Here is a 21,202-nt window from a genome sequence, read left to right as displayed (position 1 = left end):
GTTAGACCACACTTGGAGTACTGCGTGCAGTTCTGGTCACCATATCATAGAATGGCTATAGAGGCACTGGAGAGCGTGCAGAGAAGATTTACAAGAAATGTGAGGGGATACATATCACAAAAGCATGAACAGGCTGGGTCTCTTTTTTTTCTCTTGAAAAGCGAAGGCTGAGAGGTGACCTAATATAAGTCTTTAAAATTATGAAAGGTTTTGATAGCATAGATAGAGAGAATGTTTCCACTTGTGGGGAAGGGCATAACTAGAGGCCATCAATATAAGATAGTCAGCAAGAAATCCACGAGGGAATTCAGGAGAAACTTCTTTACCCAGAGAGTGGTGAGAATGTGGAACTCACCGCCACAGGGAGTGGTTGAGGCGAATAGTATCGATGTATTTAAGGGGAGGCTGGACAAACATATGAGGGAGAAGGGAACAGAGGGTTTTGCTGTTCGAGGTAGATTAGGAAAGACAGGGAGGCTGAATGGCAGCCTCCTGTTTCTGTGTAACAGGCTCGAGGGGCTGAATGGACTCCTCCTGTTCCTGTGTAACAGACTCGAGGGGCTGAATGGCCTCCTCCTATTCCCGTGTAACAGGCTCGAGGGGCTGAATGTCCTCCTCCTGTTCCTGTGTAACAGACTCGAGGGGCTGAATGGCCTCCTCCTATTCCCGTGTAACAGGCTCGAGGGGCTGAATGGCCTCCTCCTGTTCCTGTGTAACAGACTCGAGGGGCTGAATGGCCTCCTATTCCCGTGTAACAGGCTCGAGGGGCTGAATGTCGTCCTTCTGTTCCTGTGTAACAGGCTCGAGGGGCTGAATGGCCTCCTGTTCCTGTGTAACAGGCTCGAGGGGCTGAATGGCCTCCTCCTGTTCCTGTGTAACAGACTCGAGGGGCTGAATGTCCTCCTCCTGTTCCTGTGTAACAGGCTCGAGGGGCTGAATGGCTTCCTCCTGTTCCTGTGTAACAGGCTCGGGGGGCTGAATGGCCTCCTCCTGTTCCTGTGTAACAGGCTCGAGGGGCTGAATGGCCTCCTCCTGTTCCTGTGTAACAGACTCGAGGGGCTGAATGGCCTCCTCCTGTTCCTGTGTAACAGGCTCGAGGGGCTGAATGTCCTCTCCTGTTCCTGTGTAACAGGCTCGAGGGGCTGAATGGCCTCCTCCTGTTCCTGTGTAACAGGCTCGAGGGGCTGAATGGCCTCCTCCTGTTCCCATGATCCCGGAGTGAGTCCCTCACCATCTCTTGTCGATTGTTTCATGTCTCTCCTGCTCTCCTTCAGGGTCAGTTGGAAACGTTACGGCAGCTCTTCACCAAAGCTCTCTACGAGGACAGCCTCAACCGGGTAAGCTCATCGATCTAACCGGGTAAGCTCATCGATCTAACCGGGTAAGCTCATCGATCTAACCGGGTAAACTGGGCAATCGAACCGGTAAACTCATCGATCTAATTGGGTAAGCTGGGCGATCTAACTGGGTAAACTCATAGATCTAAGCTGGTTAACTGAGCGATCTAACCGGGTAAACTCATCAATCTAACCGGGTAAACTGGGCGATCTAACCGGGTAAACTGGGCGATCTAACCGGTAAACTCATCGATCTAACCGGGTAAACTGGGCGATCTAACCGGATAAACTGGGCGATCTAAGCGGTAAACTCATTGATCTAACCGGGTAAACTGGACGATCTAACCGGGTAAACTGGACGATCTAACCGGGTAAACTCATCAATCTAACCGTAAACTGGGCAAACTAACCGGGTAAACTGGACGATCTAACCGGGTAAACTGGGCGATCTAACCGGTAAACTCATTGATCTAACCGGGTAAATTGGGCGATCTAACCAGTAAACTCATCGATCTAATCGGGTAAACTGGGCGATCTAACTGGGTAAACTCATTGATCTAACCGGGTAAACTGGGCAATCTAACCAGTAAACTCATTGATCTAACCGGGTAAACTGGGCAATCTAACCAGTAAACTCATCGATCTAATCAGGTAAACTGGGCGATCTAACCGGGTAAACTGGGCCATCCAACCGGGTAAACTGGGCGATCTAACCGGGTAAACTCATCGATCAAACTGGGTAAACTGGGCGATCTAAGCGGTAAACTCATCGATCTAACTGGGTAAACTGGGCGATCTAACCAGTAAACTCATCGATCTAACCGGGTAAATTGGGCGATCTAACTGGGTAAACTCATCAATCTAACCGGGTAAACTGTGCGATCTAACCGGGTAAACTGGGCGATCTAACCGGGTAAACTCATCGATCTAACCGGGTAAACTGGGCGATCTAACCGGGTAAACTGGGCGATCTAACTGGGTAAACTCATCGATCTAACCGGGTAAACTGGGCGATCTAACCAGTAAACTCATCGATCTAACCGGGTAAACTGGGCGATCTAACTGGGTAAACTCATCAATCTAACCGGGTAAACTGTGCGATCTAACCGGGTAAACTGGGCGATCTAATCGGGTAAACTTGGCGATCTAACCGGGTAAACTCATCGATCTAATCGGATAAACTCATCGATCTAATCGGGTAAACTGGGCGATCTAACCGGGAAAATGCATCGATCTAACCGGGTAAACTCATCGATCTAATCGGGTAAACTGGGCGATCTAACTGGGTAAATGCGTCGATCTAACCGGGTAAACTCATCGATCTAACCGGGTAAACTCATCGATCTAACCGGGTAAACTGGGCGATCTAACCGGGTAAACTGGGCGATCTAATCAGGTAAACTAACCGATCTAACCGGGTAAACTCGTCGATCTAACTGGGTAAACACGTCGATCTAACTGGGTAAACTCGTCGATCTAACTGGGTAAACTGGGCGATCTAACCGGGTAAACTCATCGATCTAACCGGGTAAACTGGGCGATCTAATCGGGTAAACTGGGCGATCTAACTGGGTAAACTCATCGATCGAACTGGGTAAACTCATCGATCTAACTGGGTAAACTCATCGATCTAACTGGGTAAACTCATCGATCTAACCGGGTAAACTGGGCGATCTAACTGGGTAAACTCATCGATCTAACTGGGTGAACTCATCGATCTAATCGGGTAAACTGGGCGATCTAACTGGGTAAACTGGGCGATCTAATCAGGTAAACTCGTCGATCTAATCGGGTAAACTGGGCGATCTAACCGGGTAAACTCATCGATCTAATCGGGTAAACTGGGCGATCTAACTGGGTAAACTCATCGATCTAATCGGGTAAACTGGGCGATCTAACCGGGTAAACTTGTCGATCTAATCGGGTAAACTGGGCGATCTAACCGGGTAAACTTATCGATCTAACCGGGTAAACTCATCGATCTAACCGGGTAAACTGGGCGATCTAACCGGGTAAACTGGGCGATCTAACTGGGTAAACTCATCGATCTAACTGGGTAAACTCGTCGATCTAACTGGGTAAACTCGTCGATCTAACCGGGTAAACTGGGCGATCTAACCGGATAAACTCATCGATCTAACTGGGTAAACTCATCGATCTAATCGGGTAAACTGGGCGATCTAACCGGGTAAACTCATCGATCTAATCGGGTAAACTGGGCGATCTAACCAGTCAACTCATCGATCTAATCAGGTAAACTCATCGATCTAATCGGGTAAACTGGGCGATCTAATCGGGTAAACTCATCGATCTAATCGGGTAAACTGGGCGATCTAATCGGGTAAACTAGTCGATCTAATCGGGTAAACTGGGCGATCTAACCGGGTAAACTCATTGATCTAACCGGGTAAACTGGACGATCTAACCGGGTAAACTCATCAATCTAACCGGGTAAACTGGGCAAACTAACCGGGTAAACTGGGCAAACTAACCGGGTAAACTGGACGATCTAACCGGGTAAACTGGGCGATCTAACCGGTAAACTCATTGATCTAACCGGGTAAACTGGGCGATCTAACCGGTAAACTCGTTGATCTAATCGGGTAAACTGGGCGATCTAATTGGGTAAACTGGGCATTCTAACCGGGTAAACTCATCGATCTAACTGAGTAAACTGGGCAATCAAACCAGTAAACTCATCGATCTAATCGGGTAAACTGGGCGATCTAACTGGGTAAACTCATTGATCTAACCGGGTAAACTGGGCAATCTAACCAGTAAACTCATTGATCTAACCGGGTAAACTGGGCAATCTAACCAGTAAACTCATCGATCTAATCAGGTAAACTGGGCGATCTAACCGGGTAAACTGGGCGATCTAACCGGGTAAACTGGGCGATCTAACCGGGTAAACTGGGCGATCTAATCAGGTAAACTGGGCGATCTAACTGGGTAAACTGGGCGATCTAAGCGGTAAACTCATCGATTTAACTGGGTAAACTGGGCGATCTAAGCGGTAAACTCATCGATCTAATCGGGTAAACTGGGCGATTTAACCAGTAAACTCATCGATCTAATCGGGTAAACTGGGCGATCTAAGCGGTAAACTCATTGATCTAACTGGGTAAACTCATCGATCTAACCGGGTAAACTGGGCGATCTAACTGGGTAAATGCGTCGATCTAACCGGGTAAACTCATCGATCTAACCGGGTAAACTGGGCGATCTAACCGGGTAAACTGGGCGATCGAACCGGGTAAACTCGTCGATCTAACCGGGTAAACTCATCGATCTAACCGGGTAAACTGGGCGATCTAACCGGGTAAACTCATCGATCTAACTGGGTAAACTCATCGATCTAACCGGGTAAACTGGGCGATCTAACCGGGTAAACTCATCGATCTAACTGGGTGAACTCATCGATCTAATCGGGTAAACTGGGCGATCTAACTGGGTAAACTGGACGATCTAATCAGGTAAACTCGTCGATCTAATCGGGTAAACTGGGCGATCTAACCAGTAAACTCATCGATCTAACCGGGTAAACTCATCGATCTAACCGGGTAAACTGGGCGATCTAACCGGGTAAACTCGTCGATCTAACCGGGTAAACTCGTCGATCTAACCGTGTACACTGGGCGATCTAACCGGGTAAACTCATCGATCTAACTGGGTAAACTCATTGATCTAATCGGGTAAACTGGGCGATCTAACCGGGTAAACTCATCGATCTAATCGGGTAAACTGGGCGATCGAACCAGTCAACTCATCGATCCAATCAGGTAAACTCATCGATCTAATCGGGTAAACTGGGCGATCTAACCGGGTAAACTCATCGATCTAATCGGGTAAACTGGGCGATCTAATCGGGTAAACTAGTCGATCTAACCGGGTAAACTCATCGATCTAACCGGGTAAACTGGGCGATCTAACCGGGTAAACTTATCGATCTAACCGGGTAAACTGGGCGATCTAATCTGGTAAACTCATCGATCTAATCGGGTAAACTCATCGATCTAATCGGGTAAACTGGGCGATCTAACCGGGTAAACTTATCGATCTAACCGGGTAAACTGGGCGATCTAACCGGGTAAACTCGTCGATCTAATCGGGTAAACTGGGCGATCTAACCGGGTAAACTCATCGATCTAATCGGGTAAACTGAGCGATCTAACTGGGTAAATGCGTCGATCTAACCGGGTAAACTGGGCGATCTAACTGGGTAAACTCGTCGATCTAACTGGGTAAACTGGGCGATCTAACCGGGTAAACTGGGCGATCTAACCGGGTAAACTGGGCGATCTAACCGGGTAAACTCATCGATCTAATCGGGTAAACTGGGCGATCTAACCGGGTAAACTTATCGATCTAACCGGGTAAACTGGGCGATCTCACCGGGTAAACTCATCGATCTAATCGGGTAAACTGGGCAATCTAACCGGGTAAACTCATCGATCTAATCGGGTAAACCCGTCGATCTAATCGGGTAAACTGGGCGATCTAACTGGGTAAACTCATCGATCTAACCGGGTAAACTGGGCGATCTAACCGGGTAAACTGGGCGATCTAACCGGGTAAACTGGGCGATCTAACCGGGTAAACTCATCGATCTAACCGGGTAAACTGGGTGATCGAACCGGGTAAACTGGGCGATCTAACTGGGTAAACTCATCGATCGAATCGGGTAAACTGGGCGATCTAACCGGGTAAACTCATCGATCTAACCGGGTAAACTGGGCAATCTAACCGGGTAAACTCATCGATCTAATCGGGTAAACCCGTCGATCTAATCGGGTAAACCCGTCGATCTAATCGGGTAAACTGGGCGATCTAACTGGGTAAACTCATCGATCTAATCGGGTAAACTCATCGATCTAATCGGGTAAACTGGGCGATCTAACCGGGTAAACTTATCGATCTAACCGGGTAAACTGGGCGATCTAATCGGGTAAACTCGTCGATCTAATCGGGTAAACTGGGCGATCTAACCGGGTAAACTGGGCGATCTAACCGGGTAAACTCATCGATCTAACCGGGTAAACTCATCGATCTAACCGGGTAAACTGGGCGATCTAACCGGGTAAACTGGGCGATCTAACTGGGTAAACTCATCGATCTAACTGGGTAAACTCATCGATCTAACCGGGTAAACTGGGCGATCTAACCGGGTAAACTCATCGATCTAACTGGGTGAACTCATCGATCTAATCGGGTAAACTGGGCGATCTAACCAGTAAACTCATCGATCTAATCAGGCAAACTCATCGATCTAATCGGGTAAACTGGGCGATCTCACCGGGTAAACTCATCGATCTAATCGGGTAAACTGGGCAATCTACCGGGTAAACTCATCGATCTAATCGGGTAAACCCGTCGATCTAATCGGGTAAACCCGTCGATCTAATCGGGTAAACTGGGCGATCTAACTGGGTAAACTCATCGATCTAACCGGGTAAACTGGGCGATCTAACCGGGTAAACTGGGCGATCTAACCGGGTAAACTCATCGATCTAACCGGGTAAACTGGGTGATCGAACCGGGTAAACTGGGCGATCTAACTGGGTAAACTCATCGATCGAATCGGGTAAACTGGGCGATCTAACCGGGTAAACTCATCGATCTAATCGGGTAAACTGGGCGATCTAACTGGGTAAATGCGTCGATCTAACCGGGTAAACTCATCGATCTAACCGGGTAAACTCATCGATCTAACCGGGTAAACTGGGCGATCTAATCGGGTAAACTCGTCGATCTAATCGGGTAAACTGGGCGATCTAACCGGGTAAACTGGGCGATCTAACCGGGTAAACTCATCGATCTAACCGGGTAAACTCATCGATCTAACCGGGTAAACTGGGCGATCTAACCGGGTAAACTGGGCGATCTAACTGGGTAAACTCATCGATCTAACTGGGTAAACTCATCGATCTAACCGGGTAAACTGGGCGATCTAACCGGGTAAACTCATCGATCTAACTGGGTGAACTCATCGATCTAATCGGGTAAACTGGGCGATCTAACCAGTAAACTCATCGATCTAATCAGGCAAACTCATCGATCTAATCGGGTAAACTGGGCGATCTCACCGGGTAAACTCATCGATCTAATCGGGTAAACTGGGCAATCTAACCGGGTAAACTCATCGATCTAATCGGGTAAACCCGTCGATCTAATCGGGTAAACCCGTCGATCTAATCGGGTAAACTGGGCGATCTAACTGGGTAAACTCATCGATCTAACCGGGTAAACTGGGCGATCTAACCGGGTAAACTGGGCGATCTAACCGGGTAAACTCATCGATCTAACCGGGTAAACTGGGTGATCGAACCGGGTAAACTGGGCGATCTAACTGGGTAAACTCATCGATCGAATCGGGTAAACTGGGCGATCTAACCGGGTAAACTCATCGATCTAATCGGGTAAACTGGGCGATCTAACTGGGTAAATGCGTCGATCTAACCGGGTAAACTCATCGATCTAACCGGGTAAACTCATCGATCTAACCGGGTAAACTGGGCGATCTAACCGGGTAAACTGGGCGATCTAACCGGGTAAACTCGTCGATCTAACCGGGTAAACTCATCGATCTAACCGGGTAAACTGGGCGATCTAACCGGGTAAACTCATCGATCTAACTGGGTAAACTCATCGATCTAACCGGGTAAACTGGGCGATCTAACCGGGTAAACTCATCGATCTAACTGAGTGAACTCATCGATCTAATCGGGTAAACTGGGCGATCTAACTGGGTAAACTGGACGATCTAATCAGGTAAACTCGTCGATCTAATCGGGTAAACTGGGCGATCTAACCAATAAACTCATCGATCTAATCCGGTAAACTCATCGATCTAATCGGGTAAACTGGGCGATCTAACCGGGTAAACTCATCGATCTAATCGGGTAAACTGGGCAATCTAACCGGGTAAACTCATCGATCTAATCGGGTAAACTCGTCGTCTAATCGGGTAAACTGGGCGATCTAACCGGGTAAACTTATCGATCTAACCGGCTAAACTGGGCGATCTAACCGGGTAAACTGGGCGATCTAACCGGGTAAACTGGGCGATCTAACTGGGTAAACTCATCGATCTAACTGGGTAAACTCGTCGATCTAACTGGGTAAACTGGGCGATCTAACCGGGTACACTGGGCGATCTAACCGGGTAAACTGGGCGATCCAACCGGGTAAACTGGGCGATCTAATCGGGTAAATTCATCGATCTAATCGGGTAAACTGAGCGATCTAATCGGGTAAACTGGGCGATCTAATCGGGTAAACTAATCGATCTAACCGGGTAAACTGGGCGATCTAACCGGGTAAACTCATCGATCTAACCGGGTAAACTGGGCGATCTAACCGGGTAAACTGGGCGATCTAACCGGGTAAACTGGGCGATCTAACCGGGTAAACTGGGCGATCTAACTGGGTAAACTCATCGATCTAACTGGGTAAACTCGTCGATCTAACTGGGTACACTGGGCGATCTAACCGGGTACACTGGGCGATCTAACCGGGTAAACTGGGCGATCCAACCGGGTAAACTGGGCGATCTAATCGGGTAAATTCATCGATCTAATCGGGTAAACTGGGCGATCTAATCGGGTAAACTGGGCGATCTAATCGGGTAAACTCATCGATCTAACCGGGTAAACTGGACGATCTAACTGGGTAAACTCATCGATCTAATCGGGTAAACTGGGCGATCCAACCGGGTAAACTCATCGATCTAACCGGGTAAACTCGTCGATCTAACTGGGTAAACTCATCGATCTAACTGGGTAAACTCATCGATCGATCTAACCGGGTAAACTGGGCGATCTAACCGGGTAAACTGGGCGATCTAACTGGGTAAACTGGGCGATCTAATCAGGTAAACTGGGCGATCCAACCGGGTAAACTCATCGATCTAACCGGGTAAACTCGTCGATCTAACTGGGTAAACTCATCGATCTAACTGGGTAAACTCATCGATCGATCTAACTGGGTGAACTCATCGATCTAACCGGGTAAACTGGGCGATCTAATCGGGTAAACTGGGCGATCTAACTGGGTAAACTGGGCGATCTAATCAGGTAAACTCGTCGATCTAATCGGGTAAACTGGGCGATCTAACCGGGTAAACTCATCGATCTAATCGGGTAAACTGGGCGATCTAACCAGTAAACTCATCGATCTAACCGGGTAAACTCATCGATCTAACCGGATAAACTGGGCGATCTAACCGGGTAAACTCGTCGATCTAACCGGGTAAACTCATCGATCTAACCGGGTAAACTCATCGATCTAATCGGGTAAACTGGGCGATCTAACCGGGTAAACTCATCGATCTAATCGGGTAAACTGGGCGATCGAACCAGTCAACTCATCGATCCAATCAGGTAAACTCATCGATCTAATCGGGTAAACTGGGCGATCTAACCGGGTAAACTCATCGATCTAATCGGGTAAACTGGGCGATCTAATCGGGTAAACTAGTCGATCTAACCGGGTAAACTCATCGATCTAACCGGGTAAACTGGGCGATCTAACCGGGTAAACTTATCGATCTAACCGGGTAAACTGGGCGATCTAATCTGGTAAACTCATCGATCTAATCGGGTAAACTCATCGATCTAATCGGGTAAACTGGGCGATCTAACCGGGTAAACTTATCGATCTAACCGGGTAAACTGGGCGATCTAACCGGGAAAACTCGTCGATCTAATCGGGTAAACTGGGCGATCTAACCGGGTAAACTCATCGATCTAATCGGGTAAACTGAGCGATCTAACTGGGTAAATGCGTCGATCTAACCGGGTAAACTGGGCGATCTAACTGGGTAAACTCGTCGATCTAACTGGGTAAACTGGGCGATCTAACCGGGTAAACTGGGCGATCTAACCGGGTAAACTTATCGATCTAACCGGGTAAACTGGGCGATCTAACCGGGTAAACTCATCGATCTAATCGGGTAAACTCATCGATCTAATCGGGTAAACTGGCCGATCTAACCGGGTAAACTTATCGATCTAACCGGGTAAACTCGTCGATCTAATCGGGTAAACTCGTCGATCTAATCGGGTAAACTGGGCGATCTAACCGGGTAAACTGGGCGATCTAACCGGGTAAACTCATCGATCTAATCGGGTAAACTGAGCGATCTAACTGGGTAAATGCGTCGATCTAACCGGGTAAACTGGGCGATCTAACTGGGTAAACTCGTCGATCGAACTGGGTAAACTGGGCGATCTAACCGGGTAAACTCATCGATCTAACCGGGTAAACTCATCGATCTAACCGGGTAAACTGGGCGATCTAACCGGGTAAACTGGGCGATCTAACTGGGTAAACTCATCGATCTAACTGGGTAAACTCATCGATCTAACCGGGTAAACTGGGCGATCTAACCGGGTAAACTCATCGATCTAACTGGGTGAACTCATCGATCTAATCGGGTAAACTGGGCGATCTAACCAGTAAACTCATCGATCTAATCAGGTAAACTCATCGATCGAATCGGGTAAACTGGGCGATCTCACCGGGTAAACTCATCGATCTAATCGGGTAAACTGGGCAATCTAACCGGGTAAACTCATCGATCTAATCGGGTAAACCCGTCGATCTAATCGGGTAAACCCGTCGATCTAATCGGGTAAACTGGGCGATCTAACTGGGTAAACTCATCGATCTAACCGGGTAAACTGGGCGATCTAACCGGGTAAACTGGGCGATCTAACCGGGTAAACTCATCGATCTAACCGGGTAAACTGGGTGATCGAACCGGGTAAACTGGGCGATCTAACTGGGTAAACTCATCGATCGAATCGGGTAAACTGGGCGATCTAACCGGGTAAACTCATCGATCTAATCGGGTAAACTGGGCGATCTAACTGGGTAAATGCGTCGATCGAACCGGGTAAACTCATCGATCTAACCGGGTAAACTCATCGATCTAACCGGGTAAACTGGGCGATCTAACCGGGTAAACTGGGCGATCTAACCGGGTAAACTCGTCGATCTAACCGGGTAAACTCATCGATCTAACCGGGTAAACTGGGCGATCTAACCGGGTAAACTCATCGATCTAACTGGGTAAACTCATCGATCTAACCGGGTAAACTGGGCGATCTAACCGGGTAAACTCATCGATCTAACTGGGTGAACTCATCGATCTAATCGGGTAAACTGGGCGATCTAACTGGGTAAACTGGACGATCTAATCAGGTAAACTCGTCGATCTAATCGGGTAAACTGGGAGATCTAACCAATAAACTCATCGATCTAATCCGGTAAACTCATCGATCTAATCGGGTAAACTGGGCGATCTAACCGGGTAAACTCATCGATCTAATCGGGTAAACTGGGCAATCTAACCGGGTAAACTCATCGATCTAATCGGGTAAACTCGTCGATCTAATCGGGTAAACTGGGCGATCTAACCGGGTAAACTTATCGATCTAACCGGCTAAACTGGGCGATCTAACCGGGTAAACTGGGCGATCTAACCGGGTAAACTGGGCGATCTAACTGGGTAAACTCATCGATCTAACTGGGTAAACTCGTCGATCTAACTGGGTACACTGGGCGATCTAACCGGGTACACTGGGCGATCTAACCGGGTAAACTGGGCGATCTAACCGGGTAAACTGGGCGATCTAACCGGGTAAGCTCATCGATCTAACCGGGTAAACTCATCGATCTAATCGGGTAAACTGGGCGATCTAACCGGGTAAACTGGGCGATCTAAATGGGTAAACTCATTGATCTAACTGGGTAAACTCATCGATCTAACCGGGTAAACTGGGCGATCTAACCGGGTAAACTCATCGATCTAACTGGGTGAACTCATCGATCTAATCGGGTAAACTGGGCGATCTAACCAGTAAACTCATCGATCTAATAAGGTAAACTCATCGATCTAATCGGGTAAACTGGGCGATCTCACCGGGTAAACTCATCGATCTAATCGGGTAAACTGGGCAATCTAACCGGGTAAACTCATCGATCTAATCGGGTAAACCCGTCGATCTAATCGGGTAAACCCGTCGATCTAACTGGGTAAACTCATCGATCTAACCGGGTAAACTGGGCGATCTAACCGGGTAAACTGGGCGATCTAACCGGGTAAACTCATCGATCTAACCGGGTAAACTGGGTGATCGAACCGGGTAAACTGGGCGATCTAACTGGGTAAACTCATCGATCGAATCGGGTAAACTGGGCGATCTAACCGGGTAAACTCATCGATCTAACCGGGTAAACTGGGCAATCTAACCGGGTAAACTCATCGATCTAATCGGGTAAACCCGTCGATCTAATCGGGTAAACTGGGCGATCTAACTGGGTAAACTCATCGATCTAACCGGGTAAACTGGGCGATCTAACCGGGTAAACTGGGCGATCTAACCGGGTAAACTCATCGATTAAACTGGGTGATCGAACCGGGTAAACTGGGCGATCTAACTGGGTAAACTCATCGATCGAATCGGGTAAACTGGGCGATCTAACCGGGTAAACTCATCGATCTAATCGGGTAAACTGGGCGATCTAACTGGGTAAACGCGTCGATCTAACCGGGTAAACTCATCGATCTAACCGGGTAAACTCATCGATCTAACCGGGTAAACTCATCGATCTAACCGGGTAAACTCATCGATCTAACCGGGTAAACTGGGCGATCTAACCGGGTAAACTCGTCGATCTAACCGGGTAAACTCATCGATCTAACCGGGTAAACTGGGCGATCTAACCGGGTAAAGTCATCGATCTAACTGGGTAAACTCATCGATCTAACCGGGTAAACTGGGCGATCTAACCGGGTAAACTCATCGATCTAACTGGGTGAACTCATCGATCTAATCGGGTAAACTGGGCGATCTAACTGGGTAAACTGGACGATCTAATCAGGTAAACTCGTCGATCTAATCGGGTAAACTGGGAGATCTAACCAATAAACTCATCGATCTAATCCGGTAAACTCATCGATCTAATCGGGTAAACTGGGCGATCTAACCGGGTAAACTCATCGATCTAATCGGGTAAACTGGGCAATCTAACCGGGTAAACTCATCGATCTAATCGGGTAAACTCGTCGATCTAATCGGGTAAACTGGGCGATCTAACCGGGTAAACTTATCGATCTAACCGGCTAAACTGGGCGATCTAACCGGGTAAACTGGGCGATCTAACCGGGTAAACTGGGCGATCTAACTGGGTAAACTCATCGATCTAACTGGGTAAACTCGTCGATCTAACCGGGTAAACTGGGCGATCTAACCGGGTACACTGGGCGATCTAACCGGGTAAACTGGGCGATCTAACCGGGTAAACTGGGCGATCTAACCGGGTAAGCTCATCGATCTAACCGGGTAAACTCATCGATCTAATCGGGTAAACTGGGCGATCTAACCGGGTAAACTGGGCGATCTAACTGGGTAAACTCATCGATCTAACTGGGTAAACTCATCGATCTAACCGGGTAAACTGGGCGATCTAACCGGGTAAACTCATCGATCTAACTGGGTGAACTCATCGATCTAATCGGGTAAACTGGGCGATCTAACCAGTAAACTCATCGATCTAATCAGGTAAACTCATCGATCTAATCGGGTAAACTGGGCGATCTCACCGGGTAAACTCATCGATCTAATCGGGTAAACTGGGCAATCTAACCGGGTAAACTCATCGATCTAACCGGGTAAACTCATCGATCTAACCGGGTAAACTGGGCGATCTAACCGGGTAAACTGGGCGATCTAACCGGGTAAACTGGGCGATCTAACCGGGTAAACTGGGCGATCTAACCGGGTAAACTCGTCGATCTAACCGGGTAAACTCGTCGATCTAACCGGGTAAACTCATCGATCTAACCGGGTAAACTGGGCGATCTAACCGGGTAAACTCATCGATCTAACTGGGTAAACTCATCGATCTAACCGGGTAAACTGGGCGATCTAACCGGGTAAACTCATCGATCTAACTGGGTGAACTCATCGATCTAATCGGGTAAACTGGGCGATCTAACTGGGTAAACTGGACGATCTAATCAGGTAAACTCGTCGATCTAATCGGGTAAACTGGGAGATCTAACCAATAAACTCATCGATCTAATCCGGTAAACTCATCGATCTAATCGGGTAAACTGGGCGATCTAACCGGGTAAACTCATCGATCTAATCGGGTAAACTGGGCAATCTAACCGGGTAAACTCATCGATCTAATCGGGTACACTCGTCGATCTAATCGGGTAAACTGGGCGATCTAACCGGGTAAACTTATCGATCTAACCGGCTAAACTGGGCGATCTAACCGGGTAAACTGGGCGATCTAACCGGGTAAACTGGGCGATCTAACTGGGTAAACTCATCGATCTAACTGGGTAAACTCGTCGATCTAACTGGGTACACTGGGCGATCTAACCGGGTACACTGGGCGATCTAACCGGGTACACTGGGCGATCTAACCGGGTAAACTGGGCGATCTAACCGGGTAAACTGGGCGATCTAACCGGGTAAGCTCATCGATCTAACCGGGTAAACTCATCGATCTAATCGGGTAAACTGGGCGATCTAACCGGGTAAACTGGGCGATCTAACTGGGTAAACTCATTGATCTAACTGGGTAAACTCATCGATCTAACCGGGTAAACTGGGCGATCTAACCGGGTAAACTCATCGATCTAACTGGGTGAACTCATCGATCTAATCGGGTAAACTGGGCGATCTAACCAGTAAACTCATCGATCTAATCAGGTAAACTCATCGATCTAATCGGGTAAACTGGGCGATCTCACCGGGTAAACTCATCGATCTAATCGGGTAAACTGGGCAATCTAACCGGGTAAACTCATCGATCTAATCGGGTAAACCCGTCGATCTAATCGGGTAAACCCGTCGATCTAATCGGGTAAACTGGGCGATCTAACTGGGTAAACTCATCGATCTAACCGGGTAAACTGGGCGATCTAACCGGGTAAACTGGGCGATCTAACCGGGTAAACTCATCGATCTAACCGGGTAAACTGGGTGATCGAACCGGGTAAACTGGGCGATCTAACTGGGTAAACTCATCGATCGAATCGGGTAAACTGGGCGATCTAACCGGGTAAACTCATCGATCTAACCGGGTAAACTGGGCAATCTAACCGGGTAAACTCATCGATCTAATCGGGTAAACCCGTCGATCTAATCGGGTAAACCCGTCGATCTAATCGGGTAAACTGGGCGATCTAACTGGGTAAACTCATCGATCTAACCGGGTAAACTGGGCGATCTAACCGGGTAAACTGGGCGATCTAACCGGGTAAACTCATCGATTAAACTGGGTGATCGAACCGGGTAAACTGGGCGATCTAACTGGGTAAACTCATCGATCGAATCGGGTAAACTGGGCGATCTAACTGGGTAAACTCATCGATCTAATCGGGTAAACTGGGCGATCTAACTGGGTAAACTCGTCGATCTAACCGGGTAAACTCATCGATCTAACCGGGTAAACTCATCGATCTAACCGGGTAAACTCATCGATCTAACCGGGTAAACTGGGCGATCTAACCGGGTAAACTGGGCGATCTAACCGGGTAAACTCGTCGATCTAACCGGGTAAACTCATCGATCTAACCGGGTAAACTGGGCGATCTAACCGGGTAAACTCATCGATCTAACTGGGTAAACTCATCGATCTAACCGGGTAAACTGGGCGATCTAACCGGGTAAACTCATCGATCTAACTGGGTGAACTCATCGATCTAATCGGGTAAACTGGGCGATCTAACTGGGTAAACTGGACGATCTAATCAGGTAAACTCGTCGATCTAATCGGGTAAACTGGGAGATCTAACCAATAAACTCATCGATCTAATCCGGTAAACTCATCGATCTAATCGGGTAAACTGGGCGATCTAACCGGGTAAACTCATCGATCTAATCGGGTAAACTGGGCAATCTAACCGGGTAAACTCATCGATCTAATCGGGTAAACTCGTCGATCTAATCGGGTAAACTGGGCGATCTAACCGGGTAAACTTATCGATCTAACCGGCTAAACTGGGCGATCTAACCGGGTAAACTGGGCGATCTAACCGGGTAAACTGGGCGATCTAACTGGGTAAACTCATCGATCTAACTGGGTAAACTCGTCGATCTAACCGGGTAAACTGGGCGATCTAACCGGGTACACTGGGCGATCTAACCGGGTAAACTGGGCGATCTAACCGGGTAAACTGGGCGATCTAACCGGGTAAGCTCATCGATCTAACCGGGTAAACTCATCGATCTAATCGGGTAAACTGGGCGATCTAACCGGGTAAACTGGGCGATCTAACTGGGTAAACTCATCGATCTAACTGGGTAAACTCATCGATCTAACCGGGTAAACTGGGCGATCTAACCGGGTAAACTCATCGATCTAACTGGGTGAACTCATCGATCTAATCGGGTAAACTGGGCGATCTAACCAGTAAACTCATCGATCTAATCAGGTAAACTCATCGATCTAATCGGGTAAACTGGGCGATCTCACCGGGTAAACTCATCGATCTAATCGGGTAAACTGGGCAATCTAACCGGGTAAACTCATCGATCTAATCGGGTAAACCCGTCGATCTAATCGGGTAAACCCGTCGATCTAATTGGGTAAACTGGGCGATCTAACTGGGTAAACTCATCGATCTAACCGGGTAAACTGGGCGATCTAACCGGGTAAACTGGGCGATCTAACCGGGTAAACTCATCGATCTAACCGGGTAAACTGGGTGATCGAACCGGGTAAACTCATCGATCTAACCGGGTAAACTCATCGATCGAATCGGGTAAACTGGGCGATCTAACTGGGTAAATGCGTCGATCTAACCGGGTAAACTCATCGATCTAACCGGGTAAACTCATCGATCTAACCGGGTAAACTGGGCGATCTAACCGGGTAAACTGGGTGATCTAACCGGGTAAACTCGTCGATCTAACCGGGTAAACTCATCGATCTAACCGGGTAAACTGGGCGATCTAACCGGGTAAACTCATCGATCTAACTGGGTAAACTCATCGATCTAACCGGGTAAACTGGGCGATCTAACCGGGTAAACTCATCGATCTAACTGGGTGAACTCATCGATCTAATCGGGTAAACTGGGCGATCTAACTGAGTAAACTGGACGATCTAATCAGGTAAACTCGTCGATCTAATCGGGTAAACTGGGAGATCTAACCAATAAACTCATCGATCTAATCCGGTAAACTCATCGATCTAATCGGGTAAACTGGGCGATCTAACCGGGTAAACTCATCGATCTAATCGGGTAAACTGGGCAATCTAACCGGGTAAACTCATCGATCTAATCGGGTAAACTGGGCGATCTAACTGGGTAAACTGGGCGATCTAACCGGGTAAACATATCGATCTAATCGCGTAAACTGGACGATCTAACCGGGTAAACTCGTCGATCTAATCGGGTAAACTGGGCGATCTAACCGGGTAAACTTATAGATCTAACCAGGTAAACTCATCGATCTAATCGGGTAAACTGGCGATCTAACCGGGTAAACTCATCGATCTAACCGGGTAAACTGGGCGATCTAACCAGTCAACTCATCGATCTAATCGGGTAAACTCATCGATCTAATCGGGTAAACTGGGCAATCTAACCGGGTAAACTCATCGATCTAATCGGGTAAACTCGTCGATCTAATCGGGTAAACTGGGCGATCTAACCGGGTAAACTTATCGATCTAACCGGCTAAACTGGGCGATCTAACCGGGTAAACTGGGCGATCTAACCGGGTAAACTGGGCGATCTAACTGGGTAAGCTCATCGATCTAACCGGGTAAACTCATCGATCTAATCGGGTAAACTGGGAGATCTAACCAATAAACTCATCGATCTAATCCGGTAAACTCATCGATCTAATCGGGTAAACTGGGCGATCTAACCGGGTAAACTCATCGATCTAATCGGGTAAACTGGGCAATCTAACCGGGTAAACTCATCGATCTAATCGGGTAAACTGGGCGATCTAACTGGGTAAACTGGGCGATCTAACCGGGTAAACTCATCGATCTAATCGGGTAAACTGGGCGATCTAACCGGGTAAACTCGTCGATCTAATCGGGTAAACTGGGCGATCTAACCGGGTAAACTTATCGATCTAACCAGGTAAACTCATCGATCTAATCGGGTAAACTGGCGATCTAACCGGGTAAACTCATCGATCTAACCGGGTAAACTGGGCGATCTAACCAGTCAACTCATCGATCTAATCGGGTAAACTCATCGATCTAATCGGGTAAACTGGGCAATCTAACCGGGTAAACTCATCGATCTAATCGGGTAAACTCGTCGATCTAATCGGGTAAACTGGGCGATCTAACCGGGTAAACTTATCGATCTAACCGGCTAAACTGGGCGATCTAACCGGGTAAACTGGGCGATCTAACCGGGTAAACTGGGCGATCTAACTGGGTAAGCTCATCGATCTAACCGGGTAAACTCATCGATCTAATCGGGTAAACTGGGCGATCTAACTGGGTAAACTGGGCGATCTAACCGGGTAAACTCATCGATCTAATCGGGTAAACTGGGCGATCTAACCGGGTAAACTCGTCGATCTAATCGGGTAAACTGGGCGATCTAACCGGGTAAACTTATCGATCTAACCAGGTAAACTCATCGATCTAATCGGGTAAACTGGCGATCTAACCGGGTAAACTCATCGATCTAACCGGGTAAACTGGGCGATCTAACCAGTCAACTCATCGATCCAATCGGGTAAACTCATCGATCTAATCGGGTAAACTGGGCGATCTAACCGGGTAAACTCATCGATCTAATCGGGTAAACTGGGCGATCTAACCGGGTAAACTCATCGATCTAACCGGGTAAACTGGGCGATCTAACTGGGTAAACTGGGCGATCTAACCGGGTAAACTTATCGATCTAATCGGGTAAACTGGGCGATCTAACCGGGTAAACTTATCGATCTAACCGGGTAAACTCATCGATCTAATCGGGTAAACTGACGATCTAACCGGGTAAACTCATCGATCTAATCGGGTAAACTGGGCGATCTAATCGGGTAAACTCGTCGATCTAACCGGGTAAACTGGGCGATCTAATCGGGTAAACTGGGCGATCTAACCGGGTAAACTCATCCATCTAATCGGGTAAACTGGGCGATCTAACTGGGTAAACTCATCGATCTAACCGGGTAAACTTGGCGATCTAACTGGGTAAACTCATCGATCTAATCGGGTAAACATGGCGATCTAACCGGGTAAACTGGGCGATCTAACTGGGTAAACTCATCGATCTAATCGGGTAAACTCATCGATCTAACCGGGTAAACTTATCGATCTAACCGGGTAAACTCATCGATCTAATCGGATAAACTGGGCGATCTAATCGGGTAAACTCATCGATCGAACCGGGTAAACTGGGCGATCTAATCGGGTAAACTGGGCGATCTAACTGGGTAAACTCATCGATCTAACCTGGTAAACTGGCCGATCTAACCGGGTAAACTCATCGATCTAACCGGGTAAACTCATCGATCTAATCGGGTAAACTGGGCGAACTAACCGGGTAAACTCATCGATCTAATCGGGTAAACTCATCGATCTAATCGGGTAAACTGGGCGATCTAATCGGGTAAACTCATCGATCTAACCGGGTAAACTGGGCGATCTAATCGGGTAAACTCATCGATCTAACCGGGTAAACTGGACGATCTAACTGGGTAAACTCATCGATCTAATCGGGTAAACTGGGCGATCCAACCGGGTAAACTGGGCGATCTAACCGGTAAACTCATCGATCTAACCGGGTAAACTGGACGATCTAACCGGGTAAACTGGACAATCTAATCGGGTAAATTCATCGATCTAATCAGGTAAACTGGCCGATCTAATCGGGTAAACTGGGCGATCTAATCGGGTAAACTCATCGATCTAACCGGGTAAACTCATCGATCTAATCGGGTAAACTGGGCGATCTAACCGGGTAAACTCATCGATCTAACCGGGTAAACTGGGCGATCTAATCGGGTAAACTCATCGATCTAACCGGGTAAACTGGACGATCAAACTGGGTAAACTCATCTATCTAATCGGGTAAACTGGGCAATCCAACCGGATAAACTGGGCGATCTAACCTGGTAAACTGGGCGATCTAACCGGGTAAACTCATCGATCTAACCGGGTAAACTGGGCGATCTAACCGGGTAAGCTCATCGATCTAATCGGGTAAACTGGGCGATCTAATCGGGTAAACTCATCGATCTAATCGGGTAAACTGGGCGATCTAATCGGGTAAACTCATCGATCTAACCGGGTAAACTGGGCGATCTAATCGGGTAAACTCATCGATCTAACCGGCTAAACTGGACGATCTAACTGGGTAAACTCATCGATCTAATCGGGTAAACTGGGCGATCCAACCGGGTAAACTGGGCGATCTAATCGGGTAAATTCATCGATCTAATCGGGTAAACTGGGCGATCTAATCGGGTAAACTGGGCGATCTAATCGGGTAAACTAATCGATCTAACCGGGTAAACTGGGCGATCTAACCGGGTAAACTCATCGATCTAACCGGGTAAACTGGGCGATCTAACCGGGTAAACTCATCGATCTAACCGGGTAAACTGGGCGATCTAATCGGGTAAACTCATCGATCTAACCGGGTAAACTGGACGATCTAACTGGGTAAACTCATCGATCTAATCGGGTAAACTGGGCGATCCAACCGGGTAAACTCATCGATCTAACCGGGTAAACTGGGCGATCTAATCGGGTAAACTCATCGATCTAACCGGGTAAACTGGACGATCTAACTGGGTAAACTCATCGATCTAATCGGGTAAACTGGGCGATCCAACCGGGTAAACTGGGCGATC

The 21,202-nt window shown here is 47.8% G+C and overlaps 1 protein-coding gene across 1 annotated transcript in view; it reads left to right on the top strand.

Moving 5' to 3' along the window:
* The window catches only part of smyd5 (SMYD family member 5), a 55,646-nt gene that overhangs the window by 21,413 nt on the left and 13,031 nt on the right, over positions 1 to 21,202 (top strand). Inside the window, exon 7 of the mRNA XM_070861035.1 lies at positions 1,275 to 1,337. Within this exon, the coding sequence (XP_070717136.1) occupies positions 1,275 to 1,337 (63 nt within the window). The remainder of the gene's footprint in view (positions 1 to 1,274; positions 1,338 to 21,202) is intronic.

The sequence above is a fragment of the Pristiophorus japonicus genome, chromosome 2 (genome assembly GCF_044704955.1).
Source record: "Pristiophorus japonicus isolate sPriJap1 chromosome 2, sPriJap1.hap1, whole genome shotgun sequence".
NCBI classification, from domain to species: domain Eukaryota; kingdom Metazoa; phylum Chordata; class Chondrichthyes; family Pristiophoridae; genus Pristiophorus; species Pristiophorus japonicus.
Note: the sequence above shows the minus strand (reverse complement) of the source record. Positions and strands in the feature narration are given on the sequence as shown.